Raw genomic sequence first — 23,574 nt, forward strand, 5'->3', positions numbered from 1 at the left:
TGACATGGGTAGATATGACAGAGGGCCAAGAACCCAGTATGCCACTGTCACTGACTGCAGTGTGTTTATTGTGAATTCAGCAGCCACCCACCATCACTTCAGCATAGGCAGCGCCTGGTGATTTTAAACCTTCAACACTCTTCTCACTTCTAGCGTCACACAGACCTTTAAACCCAATTGCTGCAAGCTAAAGGACAAATAGGAAGCAAAAAGACAAAGATGCTCCCTTTCATCTTGTTCCAGATGGTACCATCTGCTCGGCCTGCAGGACAGGTCCTTCTGTCCTCTCCAAGAGTAGTTTCACACGGAAGCCTGTCACCTGGACATGGGAGGAGCATCACTGTGGCTGGTCCACAGCACCTCTCGGCTCCTTCTATTGCCGCCTCCCAAGCCTGAAATTGCTCTATTTCAGTATTCTTTTCTCTGACACTGGCAGGTGTCACAGCCTTCTCAGGACAGCATTAAGGCACAAATGCCAAAACTAGTCCTGAACATGTTTTCCTCTAATTTTTAAAACAAAGGGCCTGAGATTCTTAACGGTCCTGAGACTTGTAGCAGGATCACAAGTCAGTGAACATCTGTTTGGGGGACCCTGTTCCATGCTCTCGTCCTTGTGTTGCTGTGACATTCGTGACTAGATGAGCTGGAACTCAGTTCTGAACCCCACAGCTAGGAGTGACTCATCCTGGTGATATCAGATGGCAGCAGGGACACATTGTAAATAGAACTTTTGCTGCCAGTTACACAGTATGTGGTCCAGGTACCGCATCAGAAGTGTACATATATCATCTTGGTCCTTGCCTTAACACTGTATAATCCCAAAACAAAAATTTACAGGAGCTCAGTAACAGTTTTGGTTTGTTAATGGTAAGGCTAATATCTGAGCCCCAGCACCCCGGCCTCAGAAACCAACAAGCTTTTAATTACTTTGTTATCTTAGAGGAGGCAGGTTCACAGCCTAGTTTTTATGTCAGGTAACAAACCTCTAAAATTGGTATCATCTTCTCCTTCCTCTGGTTCTCATGAGAAGGGATGCTTTGACGGAAGGACCCTTGAGAATACTCCCCTTGCTCCTTGACTGCCTTCTACCTCATTGGCCTACTCAAATTCTCATGGGAGCAGTGAGGCCCCTATCCATTTGAGGTGCACACTAAAAGACAATGAAAACTCACCTATCAATCAAGAAATTGATGGATGGCCTCAGACACACCCAGCTATAGTTCTATGTCTGTGACCCTTACTGTATCCCAGCCCAAGCATTAGATCTTGGAACTTCTGACTAAAGTCGTATCTCAAGAACTCCATCCCTAGTTTTTAAATTTATGCTACAAGTTAATTATTGGCAATTTTTAAGGTCAAGGGTCACTAGAATAGAAATTTTCATATGACACAGTGCTATATGTAGCAGCACAAATATAAAAATTCTACTGTGCACTTGTTGAAATATATGTTTAGTTTTTCTCATGATAGCTGATCCTCAGATCTATACAGTCTTATTTTCAGCTAGTGGTGATGTTGATTAAGAGTGGCTCTTCAGCCTTTCGCTGTACAGTAGTTCCCCTCATTGTGTGTGCTCTGGTCTCTTTTACATCCTCTATATGTTCCTAATTGCTACTATAATAAATTACCACAAACTTAATACGTTCACTATTGAAACAATGAATGGAGATAACAAGTCTGCAGTCAGTCTCTGATTTACAGTCAAGGAGTAGACAGAGCTGGCTTCTTCTGGAGACGCCAAGGGTCAGCTTCTGGAAGCCACTCATTTTCCTCGGCTTGTTGCCCTTCCATAGAAGTACTCTAATCTCTTGATCCCATAGTCTAATCTTGCACCTTAGATGCTGGTGGATAATTCAGCATCCCATCTCAAGATCCTTAATCCTGGCAACTGGGGGGAAGGCTCAGTGGTTAACAGCACAAGCTGCTCTTTCAGAGGCCCTGGGTTCACTTCCCAGCAGCCAAGTGGCAGCTCACAACCATTTATAATTATAGTCCCATGGGATCCAGTACTCTCTTCTGGTATGCAGACATATATGCAGTGAAAACACCACACACACACACACACACACACACACACACACACACGCACGCAATTTCATAAATATAATCTTAATCATGGGCTGAGTGGGGTGGCACAAAATCCCAGCACTGAGGAGGCAAAGACAGACAGATCTCTTAAATTCAAGGCCTACCTGGTCTACATAGTGAGACCCCACCCATTAAAAAACAACAACAACAACAACAATGAAAGAACCTTAATTATGATTACAAAGTCCCTTTTGCCATGGAGGTTAGTTAGGACATGGCATCTGGAGGTGCCACCCACAGCTTTTCTTATCACCAAATTTATTGTTAAGGGCCCTGGAGCTTATAAAAGTAAACCACACCCTGAAGGTAGGTTCTTTGACAGCTCCCAGGCTGCTCTCTTCATTGAGATAATGCAGAACACAGTAGATATGTCACAAGATATAGAATCAAAATAACGATCTCAGAGTCAAAAGCAATTGTTCTAAAAGAAACATCCACAATGAGTTACAGACAGTCGCAGTAAATACCCATGGAAAGTCTGTAATTAATCATTGAGCCCTAAATTTATCAAACACTACTTTCTTTCAAGTGAAACTTTCCATTAGCCAAGTGGCAGCAGTTGCACATGACGCTAGTTAGTAATCATTTACCATAGATAATTGTAACTCAGTTCAGCTTAAATATGAAAGTATAAAACTTGACAGACTATGGGGGCTAGAGAGATGGCTCAGCAGTTAAGAGCACTGACTGCTCTTCCAGAGGTCATGAGTTCAGTTCCCAGCCATCTATAATGTGATCTGTTGCCCTCCTTAGGCCTGCAGGTGTACAATGAGACAGAACTCTGTATACATAATAATAAACAAATAAATCTTAAAAAAAAAAAAACTTGACAGACTAGAGCAGAGTTCAAAAGCAAGGAAAAGAAAAAATTGTGAAGATTTTGCTGAAATACTTGAAATTTTTTTCATTGCCAAAATAACTCTGAAAAAGCCACGTTATCTCTTAATCTGTGCTCTAAATACAGGGGTTGTTATAGGTTGTTTAAGCAAGGGATTATTTAGATTGCCTGATCAATAAAATACAGGCAACTTTTCGGTAAGGCCCTGCATCGTTCTTTTCTCTTTCCGCCTTTCTAGCTGCATACGTTCCTTGTGATGGAGCTTCTGAATGGGGGGGAGCTGTTTGAGCGCATCAAGAAGAAGAAGCACTTCAGCGAGACCGAAGCGAGCTACATCATGCGGAAGCTTGTCTCAGCTGTGAGCCACATGCATGACGTTGGGGTGGTGCACAGAGATCTGAAACCTGAGGTGGGACAGTGTGACCTCCTACAGTTCCACCTGCTCGCACTGTTAGCTAGCCTCAAGTAGCTGCCAGGCTTTAGGAGCGTTGCTTTTTCTCTAGTGCCAGTAAGGAAATACTGGACAGTCTTCCTTAGGGTTGCTTCGTTCTTTTCTCTTTTCTGTGCCACTCTAAAATAAATTTGTCCCTTTTTTTCTGTCTTGCCAGCTGATCATCTTGAGGTTATATTTGTAAGTGTGAGAGCCTTTTATGGAAAAAATACTTCATGAAACAGTTGTACACTAAAAATAGTGATGGAAAATTTTGTAGCAAAAAATAACTGCTATATGTATTCCATCTAGGGAAGTTTGTTCATTTGATGATGTATTTTGAAACCTTAATTTTTACATTTTTTAATCAAATTGATAGCTCCTAAACAGTAATATATGTAATTCTGTTCTACATAGTTACATATGAGGCACTGTCTTGCTTTAATAAGCTGTCCTCTCTATGTGTGCTTCTGTATGCTCATGCTCTGTGGTATTTATAGAACTTGAGAGCAGTGCAGAGCAACAGCCTTTTGAATTTCTTTCAGAAGGTTAATGAAGAGGGTTTTAGCTCAGAATGATCTCATTTTAGTATCAAAAATGTGCAAATTCCTCCCTTTTTAAGAACAAGTAATAATGGAACATAAAAAACAAAAAGCAATGAGTTAGAGAAAAAACAATTAATCATCCTTTACCATATGAGAAATTATATATATTTCTGGTCTAAAATAGGACATTATTTTTAGTTCCTATGTGATTATAATATATTTTCAGGTATATTTAAAGTATCTATGAGTTTGATGTTCCTTTTTTATTAAACCAAAAAGAATATTTTTGAAAAATCAATTTTTAATCTTATGCTTAAATTATTAAAAAGATGTTTAAAAGCCAGGCAGTGGTGGCACACACCTTCAGTCATAACACTTGGGAGGTAGAGGATCTCTGATTTCAAGGCCAGCCTGGTCTACAAGGAGAGTTCCAAAACAGCCAGGGCTATGCAGAGAAACCCTGTCTCAAAACAACAACAACAAAAAAGAGGTTTTAAAAATGGAAATATGCCGGGCGTAGTGGCACACGCCTTTAATCCCAGCACTTGGGAGGCAGAGGCAGATAGATCTCTATGAGTTCGAGGCCAGCCTGGTCTACAAAGCGAGTCCAGGACAGCCAGGACTACACAGAGAGACCCTGTCTTGAAAAACAAACAAACAAATAAATAACTAGATAGATAAATATATAAATAAAATGGAAATATATATATTCAAATACAGTCATCCTTCTGTATCTGTGGAGGATTGGTCCTTGGACTCTTGCAGATATCAAGGATACCAAGTCTCTTACATAAAATTGTATATTATTTTCACACAACCTACATAACCCTCTTGTATACTTTAAATCCTCTCTCTAGATTACTTATGATATATAATTTGATATAAATAATATATAGTTATTATACTATATTATTTTAGGGACTATTCACGAGAAAAAAAGAGGTCTTTGCATTTTTCTATACAGTGTTTGGGGGATTTGGGGTTTTGTTTGCTTGGTTTTGGTTTGGGGGGGTCGTCTTTTTTTTTTTTAAGTTTCCAGTCCATAGTTGGGTGAACCCATAGTTGTGGTCTGCAGGAATACAGAAGGCTGGCTACACGTGGTTTATTCCTTTAAAGGGTTAAATTTCTGTGAGTACTTTCTATTACTGTTACTCCCATCACTAGTAATTAATCAGGCTGGACATGTGCCTTGTGAACTTGCAACTGTGGTAGCTCCCCCTCTGCCTTCTTCGCCACAGTTCTCACTCTCCTACGTAACACCCACTGAAAACATGGCGCGCGGTGCCTCGGAGATTAGCTGTCTATTTTTAAATGTGAGAGCACAGCACTTAAATGTTTGCTTGACAGACAAGGAACAAGCATGTAGTTTTTTAATGGAAAAGATCTGCTCTGTGACTGTATAGAGCTCATTTTCACATGTCTTATTCTTTGATAACTGGCCATCTGTCATCTCATGAGTCTCGGATGAGGCACATGGCCTCGGCAGCAGAATTTAAATTTGTCTTCTTGCTTTCCTGATAAGAAGATGCTTCTGTAGCTTGAAGTGGAGTAGAATTGTTGGATTATACAACGTGTTCTACCACCATTTTATTCTTAAACTGGGTTTTAGGAAAGTAAAAATGTGCCTTTGAGCTAACATTTCCCTAACCATACCTCTCACTTTGACTTTTAGATGGCGGAGTATATTATTTCCAAACTAAAGTTTAATCTTTTTCCTATGCAGCAGTTTAGTTCTGACTATTTTTGTTAGATAGTTAGATGACATTCTTTTTCTGTATAGACGTAACTTTTAAGTTCTAGGTGAGAATCAGACAAATTTAGACGCTGACTGACATTCTTAGGTGGCTGCGTTGTAATCTTCATATCGATCCTCTTGAAAGATTAGGACAAGTTCTATATGCATTAGTATTTTCAGTCAGAAACTGAAATGAGGATCGGAGTGGACCGACCATTACTTCCTGCTGTTCCTGACCATGCGCACCCCATGTAGAACTGTGCTGACACTTCCTTGGGACTAGCGGTAGGAAGTAAGCAATGTGTATTAGTCTTACGTGTTCTATAATAAGAGGAGTGGATTAAAGTCATCAGTTTAAAGTGAATGCCTGCTTCCTCACTTCCTCCAAAAAAAACAAGACTAAGGAATTCTTCATTAGACTTAGAATAAACTTGTCATTTCCAGAACCTTGGCAGGCCCTGTGGAGACGAGTTGAGTGTGCTTCTCATAAGGTGTGTAGCTCGCTGCCTGGCACTCCAGAGAACCTTAGGTATAACTGCTGAAGAATAGATGTCTCCCAAGAAGACACCCATGGGCTGTGACTTCAGTTGTCAGAATTTTAAGAAAACTGTTCACTTTCTTCTTTCTTTGCTTTTCCTCCACTTCATCATCTTTTTTTTTCCTTGCACTAACTTGTTTTTTTTTTTTCTTGTAGAATTTTACAAATGAGTGCCTGTATTTACATCGTTTCCCCCACTCCACCTACGATGTTCTCCTCTCTCCTTTTCTGGCGGCTTGAGATGGAGTAATCTATCAGGGGCTCATCTTTGCAGAAGAGCGATTTTCCCTTTCTGAGCAGCCGTTCGTTGCCTGTGCCTCTTCATCTAAGGCTAGCTAGGGCTTCGTAAGAGTTCTCTCATCTACACTGGAATATCACCTGGGGGGATCATGGCTGCTGGGCTTGTTTAGGCAACCAAATTTGTGAGTGCAGCTCCCTTGTCATGTATAGGCGACATTGTCTCACAGCAAACATCCTGGTCTTCTGGCTCTTCATGGTCTTCCCACTCCTTTTCTGTGAGGCTCCCTGAGCCTGAGGTGTAGGAGGAGTTGTATTATAGAACCATCAACTGAAGGTGCGCACCCCACGGTTCAGTGGTCTCTTTATTTGAGCAACTTTTATTTCTGTGATGGTCTCTGACTGGTTTGAAAATAAAAACAAAAAACTTCTTAGCTGGGCATGGTGGTGCCCACCTTTTAAGCCAACATTCAGGAGGCAGAGACAGGCAGGTCTGTGTGAGTTTAAGACCAGCCTGGTCTACATATTGAGTTTCAAGCCAGCCAAGGTTGCATCGTAGTGAAATGCTGTCTCAACAGAGAGTGGGGGGGTGGGGTGGCTTTTTTTTTCTGTAAGAAGTGAGAGCTGCACCTATGTGAGGATATAAGGATTTGAGTGTGACTAGAATTACATTGGTTTAGGAGTGTGTCATTCGCATATTCTCCTTCAGGGTTCTTGACAAGCCATCGACTAGATTTACAGTGTCAGCCATGAATTCCCTCCAACCGAGTTGGCCTTGAGTCCAGTTAGTTAGCCATTGGTTATCCCCACGTTATAAATGCCACTCCTGCACTCTAGGGTCTGTCTGCCGTACTGGCCATTCACAGGCTCACAGGCGTCACCGATGCATAGAGCTGCTGGTTACTTTTCTCCCATGGCAGTTTGAATAGTATGAGAACATTTCCTTAGGAGGAGGAGGCTTCCATGTCGGTTTCAGGCCAATTCCTCCAAGTCCTGTGTCTGAAGTATAGTATCTTCTTTGACAATGGTCTTAAGGCACCAAGCGCAATGACAGCAGCCTATGTTTTGGAAGTCTATTGGATTCCTGTGATCAGCAACGGGAAGGGAGGTTTCCCATGCTTGGCACTGGGTTTTTGTTAATCTATGGATTTTAGAGGAGATAATTATTATAACAAGTGATGTAGCTTTATTTAAATTATTTATATATACACACATATACACTTGTATATGGGTTTTTGCTTTGTTTGGGGTTTGGTTTTTTTGTTTTGTTTTTGGAAACAGAGTTTTTCTGCACAATCCTGCCTGTCCTGGACTCACTCTGTAAGCCAGGTTGGCCTCAAACTCAGAAATCCGCCTGCCTCTGCCTCCTGATTGCTGGGAATAAAGACGTGCACCACCACTACCTGGCAAAATCTCAAGTCTGGTTTTTGTGTGTATATATATATGTACATTGATTGTTTTTTTCCCCTGCATATTTATCTTTGTGAGGTGTCAGATCCCCTGGAACTGGAATTACACACAGTCATGAACTGACATGTGGGTGCTGGGAAGTGAACCCAGGTCCTCTGAAAGAGCAACCATGCTCTCAACTGCTGAGCCACCTCCCCAGCCCCTGTATATATATTTTTTAAATAAACATAAAATATTGTTTCTCTATAGGTTTTCTAATAGCTCTTAGTGTTCTCTATTCTTCCTCCCTCTCCCTCTGTATCACTCTCTTTTTTCCCTCCTCAGATTAACTCCTCTGACTGTTTTTCTTATTTTCTCCTTCATAAACCTGCGTCCTCCTGCCCTCTTCTCTAGAACTACTCTACCCCACTCTGTGGTCCCATTTACTCCCTACTTCCTGCAGTTACTCCAGTTTGTGTGCTGAGACCTGAAATCTGGAGCTGGCAACCTCACATGAGGAGAATATGGGACTTTTGTCTTTCTGGATATGTAGTACCTCACTCATTGTAGTTTCTAGTTCTGCCCATTTACCTAAAAATTTTATGGTTTCATATTTCTTTACAGCTGAATAGAATTTTTTAGTGTACGTATACCACATTTTCATTACTGGTTCATCAGTTAACGAACATTGAGGCTGCTTCATTTTCTGTCTATTGTGACTAGGATGGCAGTGGTCACGACCGAGCAAGTATCTCTGGAGTAGGGTATAAAGGCCTTTTATTTCCTCTTTTAAATAAAAACGTCAGTTTGAATGTGTCCAACCTCAGGGTAGTTGTGAATGTGGCCCAAACCAAAACAGAGATTACCTTCACATATTACTAGATTTTGTGTGAGTGTATTTGTTGTTACTGTCTATTTTGGTTGGGGTTTTTTCTTTCTTTTTTAAAAAAATTTTTTGTCTATAATATATTCTGATTATAGTTTCCCCTCCCCCAGGTCCTCCCCACCTACCCTCCCACCTAAATCCATACCCTTTCTCCTTAGAAAATAGACATCTAAAAAATAAGATAAAGTAAAAACAAACAAACCAGACTAGGACAATACCAATAAACAAGAAAAGGAGCCAGAGGGAAAACACATGAAATACATAAAGGCACAGAAAAACAGATGTTTGCAAACAATTTTAACTTGATTTGTATATTCTTGAGTATGGCCTTTCTTTTTCTTTCTTTATTTCTTTGTTTCTTTGTTTCTTTCTTTCTTTTAAAGATTTATTTACTAATCATTATGTGCCACAGACCGTCTCAGTCGGGTATAGGTCCTTGGGAGTGGGAGTTCTCGAAGCATTGGTGGACAAAGATAAGTGAAGTGACAGAGACAAACACAAGGGTGTTTGATCTAGTGTCACTTCAACTATCTTTGTCCACCGGTGCTTTGAGAACTCCGGTTCCCAAGGACCTATACCCAACTGAGATGGTCCATGGCAATTATGTATACACTCTTCTGCCTGCATATATGCCTGCACTCCAGAAGAGGGCAGCAGATCTCATTATAGATGGCTATGAGCCACCATGTGGTTGCTGGGAATTGAACTCAGGACCTCTGGAAGAGCAGACGGTGCTCAGAGGCATCTCTCCAACCCCAAGTTTAACCTTCTTGTTGAAACCGTTGTACTATCAAAGGATTGGACAGGCCTGAAGATTTTTATTCTTTTATCAATAAAACATGAAAGGTTCTTTATTTTGACTAGATTAGAAAGAAGGTAAATGATTTTTTAGAACTTGAATCATTTAATCATTATAAGAGCATAACACTGGCCAGGTGCGGTGGCTCCTACCTATAATCCCAGCACTCAGGAGGCAGAGGCAGGCAGATCGCTCTAAGTTCAAGGCCAGCCTGGTCTACAAAGTGAGTCCAGGACAGCCAAGGCTACACAGAGAAACCCTGTCACAGGAGAGAGAGAGAGAGAGAGAGAGAGAGAGAGAGAGAGAGAGAGAGAGAGAGAGGGAGGGAGGAAGGAGCTTAACACTGTCTAAAGACAAAATAATCAGATTCACCGGCTGTGTCACATTGTGGCACTTGTTTGATACACTGATCTAAACTCTCCGTATCAATACAGTTAGCTCTAAACATGGAAGGAACACAGAGTAGGAAGTGTGGCTTAGCAGTAGGGCCCTGAGTGAAGGAATGATTGAAAATAGTACTTTCTGAATATTGGAGGCAAATTTCTGAACATCGGAATATTGCCTATTTTAGCAAAATTACTTCTAAATATACTGCAGATCACTATTTCCATTGATAGAGCATATTTATTGTGTGTGTGTGTGTGTGTGTGTGTGTGTGTGTGTGTGTGTGTGTGTGTGTGTGTTGGGGTGGCAGTCACCTGTGGGCATGCAAGCAGAAGCCAGCGAGGATGCCTGGTGCCCTGCTCTCTCATCCTCCACCTTATTCCCTTAGGGCAGGGTCTCTTCCCCCTCCCACAGTGCTGAGATTATAGCTGCACACATGGCAACACTCAGCTTTTTAATGTAGGTGCTAAGGATTTGAACTCAAGTCCTTCTTCTTGCACAGCAAGCGTTACCCACTGAGCCGTCTCTCTAGCCCCTCATCATTTAATTCAGCAGTCCCTTCAGAGCTCCTGTAGGCTTGATTCCACAATAAAGTGAATATTACAATAAAGCAAATCAGGATTTTTTTTAACTTCCTAGTGCACATAAAGCATATTTATACTATGCTGAGTTGAGTATCCAACAGCATATACCTTTTAAGCAATGTGCAAATCTTAATTTAAATTTTTGTTAATGTTGTTGAGCAATTCTAGTGATCATTGGAGCTTTTTGTGAGTCCTGATAATTTTGCTGGAATATGGTATGTTGCTGCTGTAGTTGACTCTGCCTTTCATGAGAAATTACTCTTTAGCGTGTTTGCATTTTTCCCACTGTAGAATTTCCTTCACAATTGGAACCCATCTTTTCAAACCTATCCACTGCTTTATCAACTGAGTTTGTGTGATAGTCTCAATCCCGTGTTGTCGTTTTAACAGTATTCACTGCATCTTTACCACAACAGACACCATCTCAAGAAACCGCTTTCTTGTTCCAACTCCTCATGCTTGAAGGCTTTACTGTGACTTTGCAATAAAATTCAGTCACATCTTCAGGCTGTGTTGCTGTAACAGTTCTCTTGCCATTTCTCCCACATCTGGCTTTACTTCTCCACTGAAAACTTGAACCTCTCAAGATCACCCATGAGGGTTCAGATCAGCTTCTTCCAAACCCTCTTAGTTGATGTTTTTATCTTTGAAATCACACGTTGTCTTAATGGTGTCTGGGACAGTGAATCTTTTTCAGAAGGCTTTCTGTTTATTTTGCTCTGATTCATCAAAAGAATAGCTATAGCCCTAAGTATATGTCTTAACTTGGAAGACTTAAATGTCTAAGTGACAGCTGATATAGGGGCTACCAAATGGGTATCGTGCAGGCAAGACATTCATATGCATAAAACAAAAGTAGACCAATCTAATCTCTATTAAACATCACTGGTTACAGATCACCACGTAACTGTAATAGTAATGAAAAAGCTCGACTCATTGTGACAAATACCCAAATCTAACAGACACAGAGTAAGCACATGCTGTGGGGAAATGGTGTTGAAAGGTTTCTTCAGCATGTGGTTGCCACAAACCTGCAAACTGTGTTTAAAAGACAGTCTAATAAAATGACTTGTACTTGCATTTGTATTTACCTATGCCAACAGGCTCCAGGGGCAGCATTATAAATGAAATGAACACAGAATCCCTGCCCCTACATAATTGTGTCCTGAGACCAGAACATCCAACTGAAAATAGAGAGATGATAAGTGCTCTAAAGGAAAACTAAAGCATGATGGGGGGAAATGGGGGAAACTGGAACTTGAGTTTGGTGGGGTCTTTAGGGCAGCATCTCTGAATGGGAGTGAGTATACAGGAGTCAGGCCAGCGCAAGAGATGCTAGAGGACAGAAGACAAACTCAGAGGGAGGGAAAAGCGGAGACAAAGGGTCTGGCCTGAGAAGAAGTGTGGTGCAGGTGAAAAGCATTCGACATGACACTGTAAAGACTGAAGTGATACAGAAGTGGTGAACTGACACCCAGGCCCCTGGGTGCTTGGGTCAAAGACCAGAATACACAGACAGTGTTCCGTAGCTAGATCAGCAGGTCTCCTGCCGTGCCAGTGAGAATCTAACCAGAGTATTGACATCCTACAGAATTTATTGTTCACTGACGAAAACGACAATTTGGAAATTAAAGTAATTGACTTCGGGTTTGCCCGCCTCAAGCCACCTGACAACCAGCCCCTCAAGACCCCGTGCTTCACCCTTCACTATGCAGCCCCGGAGCTTCTGACGCACAACGGCTACGATGAGTCCTGCGACCTGTGGAGCTTGGGTGTCATCTTGGTGAGTTTGTCCTCACAGCCAGTAAGCTCGGTCTGCTCTTTGGTGGCCTTGGTGCTTAACTCTCACTGCAGATTTTCGTAAATTCATGAAAACACTGGATGTGCTGCTCTGTTTTCTGTATAACCCTAGAGATTTCTACTTCTTAAAGCCTGTAACAGAAAAACCGTAGAATTTAATTATTTTGGAAGAAGTAAGTTGCTGTGGTTTATATAAAGTATACATCGTTGTTTTGAAAGAAGCTAGTGTTGGTGATAACATAAGACATATAATGTGTTAGATTACAAAAATAGTGGCTCCTTAATAAAAGTATGTATTCTCTGAAATTCAACACTAAAAGTGTAAGTAAACAAAATTGTTTAGGATAAACTGACACATTTAATAGATACAACTAGAAATATATATATAGTACCTTACAATAATATGGGGAGCCTGCTTTTCACACAATGTGCATGATGTGAAACTAGAACATCCTCCTCACATGGTCACCTCAAAATAGCTTTACTTGATCGTCATATAATCTGCAATGCAACATGTTAATGAGGAACTGCAGACCCTGCAGAAAGATAGAGCTGAAAATCAACATCTCGCCAGTCAAAAATGATATCCGGACGCTTTCCCTCCTGCGTCCCATTGCTGCAGGGATGTGGGTTCTTAACCTGCCTTTGTCTGCACAGTGTATGTATGTAGGGGGGCTGGGTTTCGTTGTCGTTGTTTAAACTACTGGGTTATATTATACCTGTAGTTTGACTCTCGAAAACTTAATTGAACCATTTGGGCTTTTTTGGTAGTGAGCAATTCATATTCCTCCCTTTTTCTCAATAATTATAAGCTGTAAGGATGAATCTTTTTTATATACACAGTTGCATTTATCTCGCAGTTTCCTTAGGATTTCTGGGAGGGTGTGCTTGTTTTTACTTTAATGTAGCTGCCTAGACCTTTCTTCTGTTGGGGTTAGTAGACATCATCAACTGCATGTGAGCACGCTGGTTGTTACCAATCTTAGCCTTCCGTTAGTCCCCATTGTTCTTAAGATTTGTAGGCATTTTTTTGAATATGCAGTGTGAGCATCGTTTCATACATGTAGACATTATATTTCTGTTCCCTGGATTGCCATTTATGAGTTGGCCCATTTTCCTCTAGGTAGCTTTTCTTATAGAGAATTAAAGTTCCAATAAAGACTGTTAGCCCTTGTGCCCATCAATAACTGGAAATGTTTCTCTGGCTTACCTTTTCTTTATAGTAAATAGGATTTTGATTTCATTTTTAGAGAAGTTTAAGGAAAGAAGTGTTTTTGCTTTTTTAATTTCCATGTGGTAAGATAGGTCAGTCTTGTCTTCATGGCATGTGCTTTGATGTCACATTGTCACTACCCCTCCCTCAACCCAGGATCACAGAAATATTCTTCTAAACAGAATCACTGTCTTATTTTTATACTTCAGTCTGTACTCCATCTGGGGTTTATTTTGGTGTTGGTTTGTTCCCCACCCCACCCCCACCCCGTGGCTAGCCACTTGTCCCTGCAGGACAGCTCTTTATTTTTAAGCCTTATATGGCTTTCATCTGATAAGAATTTTTAATAAAAGTAAACAAGCAACTTCCGTAGGCTGTAGAGTTTTAAATGGATGACATTTTTACTAGTAGCAATGCCCTAAGATACGTAAATGAAAAGAGCCCTTCATTTTTTGTATTTTCCTTTTCATTGTAAAAGAGAGTCCTTTACATTTAGGGCCATTGTGACCATCAAGCTCTTTTAAGGTTTTCAAAGAGTCTTGGACATGCAAAGAAATGTAGTCAACCTCCTAAGTATATCCTAATTATTTCATATATATAAGTGTGTGTGTGTGTGTGTGTGTGTGTGTGTGTGTGTGTGTGTGTGTGTGAACAACCTTCTGGAAAGGGGCAAGGGTGCAAGTCACCCTGGCTATTAGATCTAATGATCAAATGTTTAAGAAAAACAGAATAAAAATCAGCATAATGGTGTCATGGAGCATAGTCAGGGTGTCCAGACTGTGAGCAATGCTATTGTACAGACTACCCGTGTGTCCAGTAGATAATTCATAGGAAAAAAGATGGCATAAGGTCAGGCTTGGTGGTTCATGCCCATAATCCCAGCACTCAGGAGTCCGAGGTAGCAGAACTTTCAAATTCCAGGGCAGCCTGGGCTACAGTGTAAAATCCTGACTCTCCAAAAAAACAAAGCAAAACAAAGTGTAAACCTGTGCATTAGAAACCCTTAAGGAACAGAATTTGTGTACTACTTGAATCCTAATTCCAGAAAAAAACTAATTTAAACTGTTAAGTTCACATTGTAAATATAAATTGATATAGCTGTAATTATAATATATCCTCTGTATATAATACAAAGAGGAAAATATGAGCATTGATTATTGAATACTACAAAGAATGACTTCTAATTTTTAGGAGTGAAAATAGTGTCAGTTGCAGTTTGTTAAAAGTCTCATCTTTTGTAGACATATGAGAAAACACGAAAGAAAATGAACAGAATCAGCAGCTGCATTAAAGGATCAAAAAGTGTGCAAATTTTCCCATATAAATGAGTGTCTCAGACATCTAGATCCTAACTTCTCTGCAGTAAGCACACCAAGCACAAAATTTATTTGGAGTTTTTGTTTTACCTTGGAATTAGATGCCTCTCTTTCATCTTGCATTCAATAAATAGGAATGTTTTAGATAAAAATAAATTTATATTATCTTTATTACATCAAATAAATTGCTCCAAGGAAATGCATCCTGTGCCGATTGTAACGTAATATACATCAAGATTTTAGAGTTGTTGTTTGAAATGAACAACTTGCATAGCATATCAGTCTGCTTATGCTGCTCATAATACTGCAAACCCAGTGAAGCAACAGACACATAGTTTCTCGCTGTTTTGGAGGCTGGCGAGTGCGAGCTCACAGTGTCTGTAACCCTCCCTCTGGGCTGCAGCTGACTCCCTGCTGGCGCTCTCCTTACTCATCCTCTGTGGCACATGCTTAAATAGACAGAGCTCTCTGGCGTCCATTCTCTTACGGGTGCTGATTGGATCAGGACCTTCGCGCATAACCTCCTTTCATCAGCATTACCGCAGAAAAGCCTTCTCTCTAAATACAGTCATGCTGGGTGTTTACCATGCAAGTTTATGGGAGATCAAACCTTCCATCCACACACTTACTTACAAAACAATGTTCAGAACTATAGCATGCCTCTGACGTAGCACATGATTCCATTTAAAACATTTTCTCCACATGTATTATTCCTCACCTTATTTTCTGTTGTTGCTATTGTTTCTAAATTTTTACTCTTATTTTTTAAACTAGAGAATTTAAGAGAATAATACAGAGAATGTTTAAGATTTTGCTGCATTTGCTTTTTATGATTTTCCCATGTGCATGCTCTCTGTCAATATGTATACACACATGTAAAACATATGTTGAAACAGACTCACATGTATATGTATATAATCACATGTGTATGGGTATATCTTGGATTTTTGCTCTAATATTTGGAAATGAAGACAGAAAGTTGTTCTTTATAGAACTTGATGCACACCTATTAAACAAAAACTGTGAGATCTCATCCCCCATTGATGGGGATTCTGTAGTTACAAAAATAATTTTCAATTTTGACATTACAAAACCCATGTTACTTCATTTTGCAAGTCTGAAATGTGTTAGTTACTTTGGTAATAGAAGTCAGTCTCTTACATCCAATAATGTTTATTGTAGTATCAGATAAATTATGCTCACGGAGTTAATATTACTTTATAGGCATGGGCTGGCAGGGCTTTTTGTAGTCACTCTGATTGTTTTCCACTTTCTTCTTCCATGGCAGTATACAATGCTGTCAGGGCAGGTGCCATTCCAGTCTCATGACAGGAGTTTAACATGCACCAGTGCAGTAGAAATCATGAAGAAGATTAAAAAGGGGGACTTCTCCTTTGAAGGAGAAGCATGGAAGAATGTCTCTCAGGAGGCTAAAGATTTGATTCAAGGTAAGACACCCAGGAAGTCTGCTGTTCTGCAGCACATGTAGTCACTTAAGTAGAACCATGTCCACAAGTCTGTGTTTGCTGATTGTTCCAGAAACCCACAAGGAATCTTGAAAGCTTGCCGTGCGGCTTGTCTTCTTTTTTCTGGGTCTCTCCCTTTCTAATCTCAGCCCCATTCCAGCATGAACCTCCACATGGCTCCTGCTGCCATCTCTACCTAACAGATCCAAAGCAATCCAAAGGGAACCTCATCTTTTCTCCTGCGCTTTCCCCCAAACATGTTGTGCTTCTGTTTTGGGGTTTTGTTTGTTTGTTTGTTTTTTGTTTTTTGTTTTTTTGTTTTTCTTTGGGCTGATGGTACTACCTTGAGGCCTGACCACTGAAACAAGCCTTGGTGTCACCATGACTCCCTCCTTTCTACCCACATGACTTTCCAGTGAATCCCAAATGAACAGGACAGAGGTCATCATACCTTTTCTGAGGGGAAAATCCTCTGAAGAAAGTTAGGTAGCTTTGCAGTTCGTTAGCCTAGCCTCCAGAGCCAGCCTTTCATGTCCTGGGTGGCCTGCCGCGGTTTCCTCACCCTGTCTCCACTGCTGTGGAATTCTTGAGTTCCTCATGGGTGGCGCTTTCAGAGGCCTCTGTCTCTTCACACATGGCCCTCAGTCTAGCTCCTCCTCCTCATCACGTGGCCTTGTTTCTCAGAAGCCGTGTAGGCCGAGCACATTTCCTGTGTTAAACTTATGTGTTAGGCTTTGCTGCTGCACAGGTGCTCTCAGTTAGAGTAGTGTCTTTGTCTTCGTCTCCAGCTCTCTCCTCTTTGAGTCTCCCTAAGTCTCTGGTGCCCACCGCATCCTTTATCCTGGAAGATGGCTTACTAAGTCACCAATGGAGTCTTTTTGAAAGTGATTATTTCCATGAAAAGCATCATAGAAATAGGCTTTTGTGGCCTGTTTTTGGTTTTGTTTTTGCTTTGAGACAGGGTTTCTCTGTGTAGTCTTGGCTGTCCTGGACTCGATTTCTAGTTCTGGCCTTGAACTTACAGAGATCCGCCTGCCTCTGCATCCCGCCCCGAGTGCTGGGACGAAACATGTATGCCATTATGCCCTGCTTTGTAACCTTTTCTTAAAATCCATTGTCCTCAGCAGATTTAGGTGTGTATGAAAATCCACATGTAGGCTGTACAGGCTACTTGTTGAAACTGTTATGTCGCAAGAACATAATTGACCTTCATATTTGAGAATGATTCATTGGAATACCTTACTCCCACAGGACTTCTCACGGTTGATCCAAATAAAAGGCTGAAAATGTCTGGCCTGAGGTACAATGAATGGCTTCAGGACGGCAGTCAGCTGTCCTCCAACCCTCTGATGACTCCAGACATTCTGGGGTCTTCAGGAGCCGCCGTGCACACCTGTGTGAAAGCAACCTTTCATGTAAGGCCCTCCTCTGTGCAGGAGTGTGTTTAAAGGCGCGTGTGTTCCAGTTGGGTAGCTCTGGAGACATAATCCTCATCAATACGTTTAAAACAATTGTGTACCTTTAATTTAGTGTGTGCTTTTATAAACCACTGCACATTGAACACATGAACAGAAAGCATGTGGCAGGTTACAGTTCTTACCGACTCAAACCACGAGCTGCTTAGAGTGAGTTTCTGGAAGTGGGCAGTAATCTGCTATTTGAACGTTTAAAAATTCAAACAACACGGACAAGAACTCCCTCAAATGAAAGGTCATTTCCTAGGAAAAATATACAACAAAACACTGAGAACCAAGACCTATGTGAATGTCCGTTATTTAGAACCCATTAGTGCACAGCAGGGAGCAGGAAGGGCGGGAGGAGCCGAGTTGTGCTAAATGCAGATTGTGTTCTTGAAGGGCCGAGACTGCCCATTGCGGACTTTATCCCGAGCACACACTCACACACACACACACACACACACACGCACGCACGCACGCACGCACAGTTCAGATAATCAGTGCAAGGTGAGCTGAGAGAGGCATGAAGACCCTGAAGGGCTTCTCCTGGGGAAGGAGAAGGTGCGCGGGGAGGTGAAACAGAAGGAACGGAGAGACTGGGCTGCAGGAAGCCAGTGCTGAGCGGCTGGGCTGCGGGGTCTGCAGGCGTCACTAACCCACATTAGAGAAACGCAGGAGCGAGTGCAGTGTGCTGGCACACACCTGTGACTCAGCACCTGGGAGGCAGAGCCTGGAGAATCAGCCCAGGTCATCCTCAGCTACATCCAAGTCTGAGGTCGGCCTGGGCTGCTTCAGACCCCGTCTCAATAACGCGCACAAAACAGGAGCTGGAGCGATGACTCAGGAATTAACAGTACCGCCTGCTCTTGCAGTGGACCTGCTCAAGTTAAAGAAAGGATTTTAATTAACACAAAAAAGCAACAAAGAGAAGCAAGCATGACTCTGAGACAGCTCAGCTGGTACAGTTCACACAGTTGCTTGGTGTCAGAGTGCTGGCCTGTCATGTGTGAGGCCCCGCTCTACACACCAGAGAGCTTGTCTGAGTCTTAAGGGTTGGATGGGAAAGTTCTCTGAGCTTTGTTTCAAGAGCAACTTGGTTTTCAGAATAACTGCCTTGTGTTTAAAGTCAAAACTACTACTAAATCTTCAGTTATCCTCAGACCCCGCCCGCCTTTCTCCGCAGGCCTTCAACAAATACAAGAGGGAAGGGTTTTGCCTTCAGAATGTGGATAAGGCCCCGTTGGCTAAGAGGAGGAAAATGAAGAGGACAAGCACCAGCACAGAGACACGCAGCAGCTCCAGCGAGAGCTCCCGCTCTTCCTCCTCCCACTCCCACGGCAAAACCACGCCCACCACGACGCTGCAGCCCGGCAACCCCACAGACAGCAGTAACCCAGACACCCTCTTCCAGTTCTCAGACTGAGTGCGGTGGGAACAGGATGTCCTCGCTGACCCTTGCACCTTAGCTCCCTCAGCATGTGCCTGAGGTATGTTCTGTGCTTTAAAAACACGTGTCCCATTGTTGTCATTGGAATCTGCCTCGTAATGAGTATTTTTCGGGGACTTTTCAAAAGCACTGGACAGACAGCATTACTGTGAATAGAGGACACGTGATAACCTTTTTAACAGACTAGCATGATGCCAGCTCAAGATTCTTCTTGAAACAGCAAAGATTTCTGTAATTTTAATGGTTAGATAAGTCACAGATTTTTTTTTCACCTGTCTGCCAAAAAGACTTGATGACTTCTGCCCTGCCTGGTAGACAAGGAAGGTTTTTAAGAAACTTTGGGTAGCGATTTACCAGAGAAAAAGGTCTGTTTTTGAAAAGATGATATAATGAATTTTATGTGTGGCTTGTTTCTTAAAAGAGAATTTTAACTTATTGTTTTTATTTTATGGTCATATATGCTGATAACATGCTATTATTAATCTTTTTTCTAAAAAGCAAAAAAAAAAACATATTTAAGAACTTAAGGTCCTATGTTCTGCACTTGAGACCTATATGAGATGCATGCTAAGCTATGTTTATTTTAGTTTTTTACTGCCATTTCCTGGCAGTTTGTTTAATGGTTATTGCAGGAGTTAAGGTACATCCATGTCTCTTGGTTTTATGTAGTAGGGCACTTTATAAAAGTATGAGTATTGCAGTCTTATAAGGTGCACTGTTTAAAGCATATGTACTGTATTTTTGCCATTCTTTTTACTATCTACTTTAATTTGTCCTCACATCCCTCCTCTGCTTTCTGTGCAGCAAGTAGAGAGAGGCATGTTGTATAATGACTCATTAGCCACTTATGCACCAAGATGAGGGAAAGTAAAGGGAAATTACACTCAACACTGTGCTTCTTATCTGTACACTGTGTTGCACTGCAGTGAGGCATCCTCTCCTGTAGTCATGTATTATGTACATAATATTTTAGAACCATACCTATACTTGTTTTGAAATGTTTCTGTTAAATTTTAAATCCACGAAGCATTTTATAAACTTATGCAGAGCATTTTTATTGCTCAAAAGTTCTGAATTCATACAGACAACAAGTGCTATGCTATGAAGACATTTCTTTGAAAGACTGCTACATTTTAAAATACAAACTAATTAATTCCCTATGCAAAAAAAAAAGAAATTATAGGATTTGTATGGGTTCTTTTTCTTTAAAGCCATTACATGGAATGTCAGGACTCAGAAAAATAATCTTCGTATGTTTACAAGAATCATGCCTAAAAAGATACTGCCCAACATGTTTATTTTACATTTTTGTTAGTGATAATCTCTTCAGCACTTGTTCGGAATTTATACAACATACCTACTTATCTCTTTCTTAAGATATTAGCATTAATTTCAACCAGTGATGAATACTAAAAATACTGCATTCTGTGTAATGGTAATATATTTATTACTAAATGAATGTATATACTAATAGTATAGGCAACAAAATGACAAATATTAACATATTTTCAGAACATTGTATTATCCTGTTCACCTTTTGGTCCCAGCAGTTACTGGGGTAGTTTTGATACTCTGACTGACCAAATGGCTATATAGTTCTCATTGAGTCAATAAAAATGTTGTACTCCTAGCTTTCAGTCATTTCTCGTAATGATAGGAAATGATGTGAATTATTAATAAACTGTAGCCATTTCACAAATGTGATGCCCTTGGGCACAGGTTTTTAATAACAATATGTCCACTTGTTTTAACACTGGATATATGTGGCTACATTTGGAAACGTATTGGTTGGTTCTTGAAGTCATTTGCAAATGTGTGTCCTGGACGAGTTGCAGAGTACAAACTAAGGAGGCTGCGTTGCCAACAGAAGGTAATCTAGAAAAGTGGTTCAACCCTCCCTCATGACTGACCAGCTTATTGTGAGCGTTGGAAAGTGATGGGTTTTTTATTTCTTCACCTCGTATCTTCTGGAGGATTTGATAGGCCTGAAATGAGCAAAAGGAGGGTCGAGTAAGAAGAGGAGGTAAGGTTGTTGGTGAATGGGTGAGCCTAACTGAGTAGTCTAGAGGGATCTTGTGAAAAGACCTTAGGAGACCAGTGAGATGCTGTCACTGTCATTGACTATAGGCGCTTGAATGGCAGTGCCTAATGATCCCTTGGGGACTGAGTTAGTGGGCAGCAAGGCATCCTGTAAGGTTCTCAGAACTTTGATTTGGTCTCCTCAAAATTAAACAGTAAAAATGCTATATATGAAAATACTGAGTAGGGGGCTGGAGGAGATGGCAGCAGTTAAGAACAGACACTGCTTTTGGCAGAAGGATCTGAGTTCCATTCCCAGCACCCATGTCACACAGCTCACAACAGTCTGGAGCTCCAGCTCTAGAGCATCCCATGCCCTCTTTTGGTACACAAAAATATTAAGTGAAGTGACTTTAGATTTTAGGAGTAAAATAAAAACAAGTCATAGAAAAATAAATATCTATTTTAAGTTGTTCCCTTTGTGACAATAGTTTTGGAGCTAGAGTCAAGTCATCCTACCCTTCTTTATTGGTTACACTGTAAGCAATTTATGCGACTATATATCCCGAGGCACACATTGTGTCATTGCATATGTCTAATATATTGGAAAGCAAAGGAGACCAGTTTTTGTTACTACTACGACAGATCCTGTTATTGAATGAAGTAATTTAGCTCTCGAAATCCATCAGTCCTCCCAAGTCTCTATAAAAACCATTTCACTATTGGAATGAAGTGAATTTCACATGATTATCTGTCTTGAAGTTGCAGACTCCTTTGTGCATGAAAACTGCCTTTTTCTTTTGAGATTACTGCTAATTAAGTAATTATGCAAATGGCTATATTTTAAATGTAAGATGATTACTTTAAAGAATTCTACTAGGGTAACAATGAGTGATTTTTTTTTTTAAAGAAATAAAATCCTTTATCTAAATATGAACTCAAGTATTTTATAAAAGCATATAATTTATTGTCTAATTGTTCTTTCTTTCTTTCTTTCTTTCTTTCTTTCTTTCTTTCTTTCTTTCTTTCTTTCGTTTTTTCAAGTCAGAGTTTCTCTGTGTGGCCCTGGCCGTCTTGGGACTCAGTCTATAACCAGGCTGGCCTTCCAACTCAGAGATCCAACTGCCTCTGCCTCTGTCTCCTGAGTGCCGTGATTAAAGTGTGCATCACCACCTGGCCACTTTTCTTCTATTTCAAACATCTATTTTTGTTAGATTTATTAAGAACAAGCTGCTTTAAAATGTTGGAAAATTCTCCTTATTGGTTCGATATGCATTACTGCCTGCATCTGCCTTAGAGCTCCTGGTTACTTTCAGATGTTTTCCCAGAGACCAGCAACAGCACGACTGGTGCTTACGTGGCACCATCAATGCCATTCCTTGGTCTACTGAGTTAAATTCTAATATGTTACTTACATTCTGTCAGAATAATTGTCTCCTAGGTGAAATATTCTAATGACACTGCTTGGCCTCCCAAATGTCTTACACCAACACTCCGATTTATTGTATTTGATTATACTGTGTGAATTCCAGTTGTCACTTAATACCTTCATTCATCACTAAAATGAGCATCGCAAGCTCTCATGAAGTACAAGTCACTGTTTTGGGTTTTGTTTGGTTTGGGATTTTGTTTGTTTGTTTGGGGGGGATTGTTTGTTGATTTGTGTTGAGACGGTCTCTACATAGCCCTGGCTGTCCTGGAACTCGCTATGTAAATCACGCTGGCCTCAAACTCAGAGAGATCCTCCTTCAAATTGCTGGGATTAAAGGCCTTGTGCCACCATGTCCAGCCCCCATGAGTCACTTTAAGACCCCAAGAGTCACAGAGGAAGAGAAGTATCTTCTTGAAGAAAAGGGCTGCTGTAGCAATCCAAGCTTTATCTTGCCAAGTAATTTCACTCTCAATTGTGACGTTCTTTGGAGAGAATGTTTTCCTTAAGAATAGTTACTTATTTATGGAGCATGTGTCATATGCCCTGTAATTGCAATACTCAAGAGGCTGAGCAAGGCTATGAGACAGGCCTGCCTGGGCCTTGTTTCTATGAGGGGAAGGGCTGTGTTTTCAGAGAGATGGTAACATAGCCTATTGTCCATCATTGTCAGTTTGCTGAGCCCCTTTCTTTACTCATCCAGTCCTATACTGTATAGTCATAGAAACTAGCTCATTTCTATCCAAGTGATTTCTCCCCTGCCTCTGGTTCACTGTACATCTTTTGCTTTGTTTTGTTTGGTTGTTTCCAGACAGGGTTTCTCTGTGTATCCTTGGATGTCCTGGACTCACTTTATAGACCAGGCTGGCCTCAAACTCACAGAGATCCACCTGCCTCTGCCTCTGCCTCTGCCTCCCAAGTGCTGGGATTAAAGGCGAGTGCCACCATGCCCAGCTCACTATACATCTTGTCCA

General features: G+C 41.0%; 1 protein-coding gene across 2 annotated transcripts in view; it reads left to right on the top strand.

The window, feature by feature from the left end:
• RPS6KA5 (ribosomal protein S6 kinase A5) overlaps positions 1 to 22,074 on the top strand; it is a 169,003-nt gene extending 146,929 nt beyond the window's left edge. Inside the window, exons 13-17 of one of the 2 annotated variants that reach the window (XM_084791764.1) lie at positions 3,165 to 3,335; positions 12,045 to 12,236; positions 16,071 to 16,230; positions 17,500 to 17,663; positions 18,889 to 22,074. In XM_084791764.1, the coding sequence (XP_084647890.1) occupies positions 3,165 to 3,335; positions 12,045 to 12,236; positions 16,071 to 16,230; positions 17,500 to 17,663; positions 18,889 to 19,128 (927 nt within the window). In that variant the 3' untranslated portion in view covers positions 19,129 to 22,074. The remainder of the gene's footprint in view (positions 1 to 3,164; positions 3,336 to 12,044; positions 12,237 to 16,070; positions 16,231 to 17,499; positions 17,664 to 18,888) is intronic. The other variant, XM_084791763.1, reaches the window with a different exon arrangement.
• The last annotated feature ends 1,500 nt before the right edge of the window (positions 22,075 to 23,574 follow it).

Source organism: Acomys minous (genome assembly GCF_964271855.1).
Source record: "Acomys minous genome assembly, chromosome: 8".
Classification (NCBI taxonomy): domain Eukaryota; kingdom Metazoa; phylum Chordata; class Mammalia; order Rodentia; family Muridae; genus Acomys; species Acomys minous.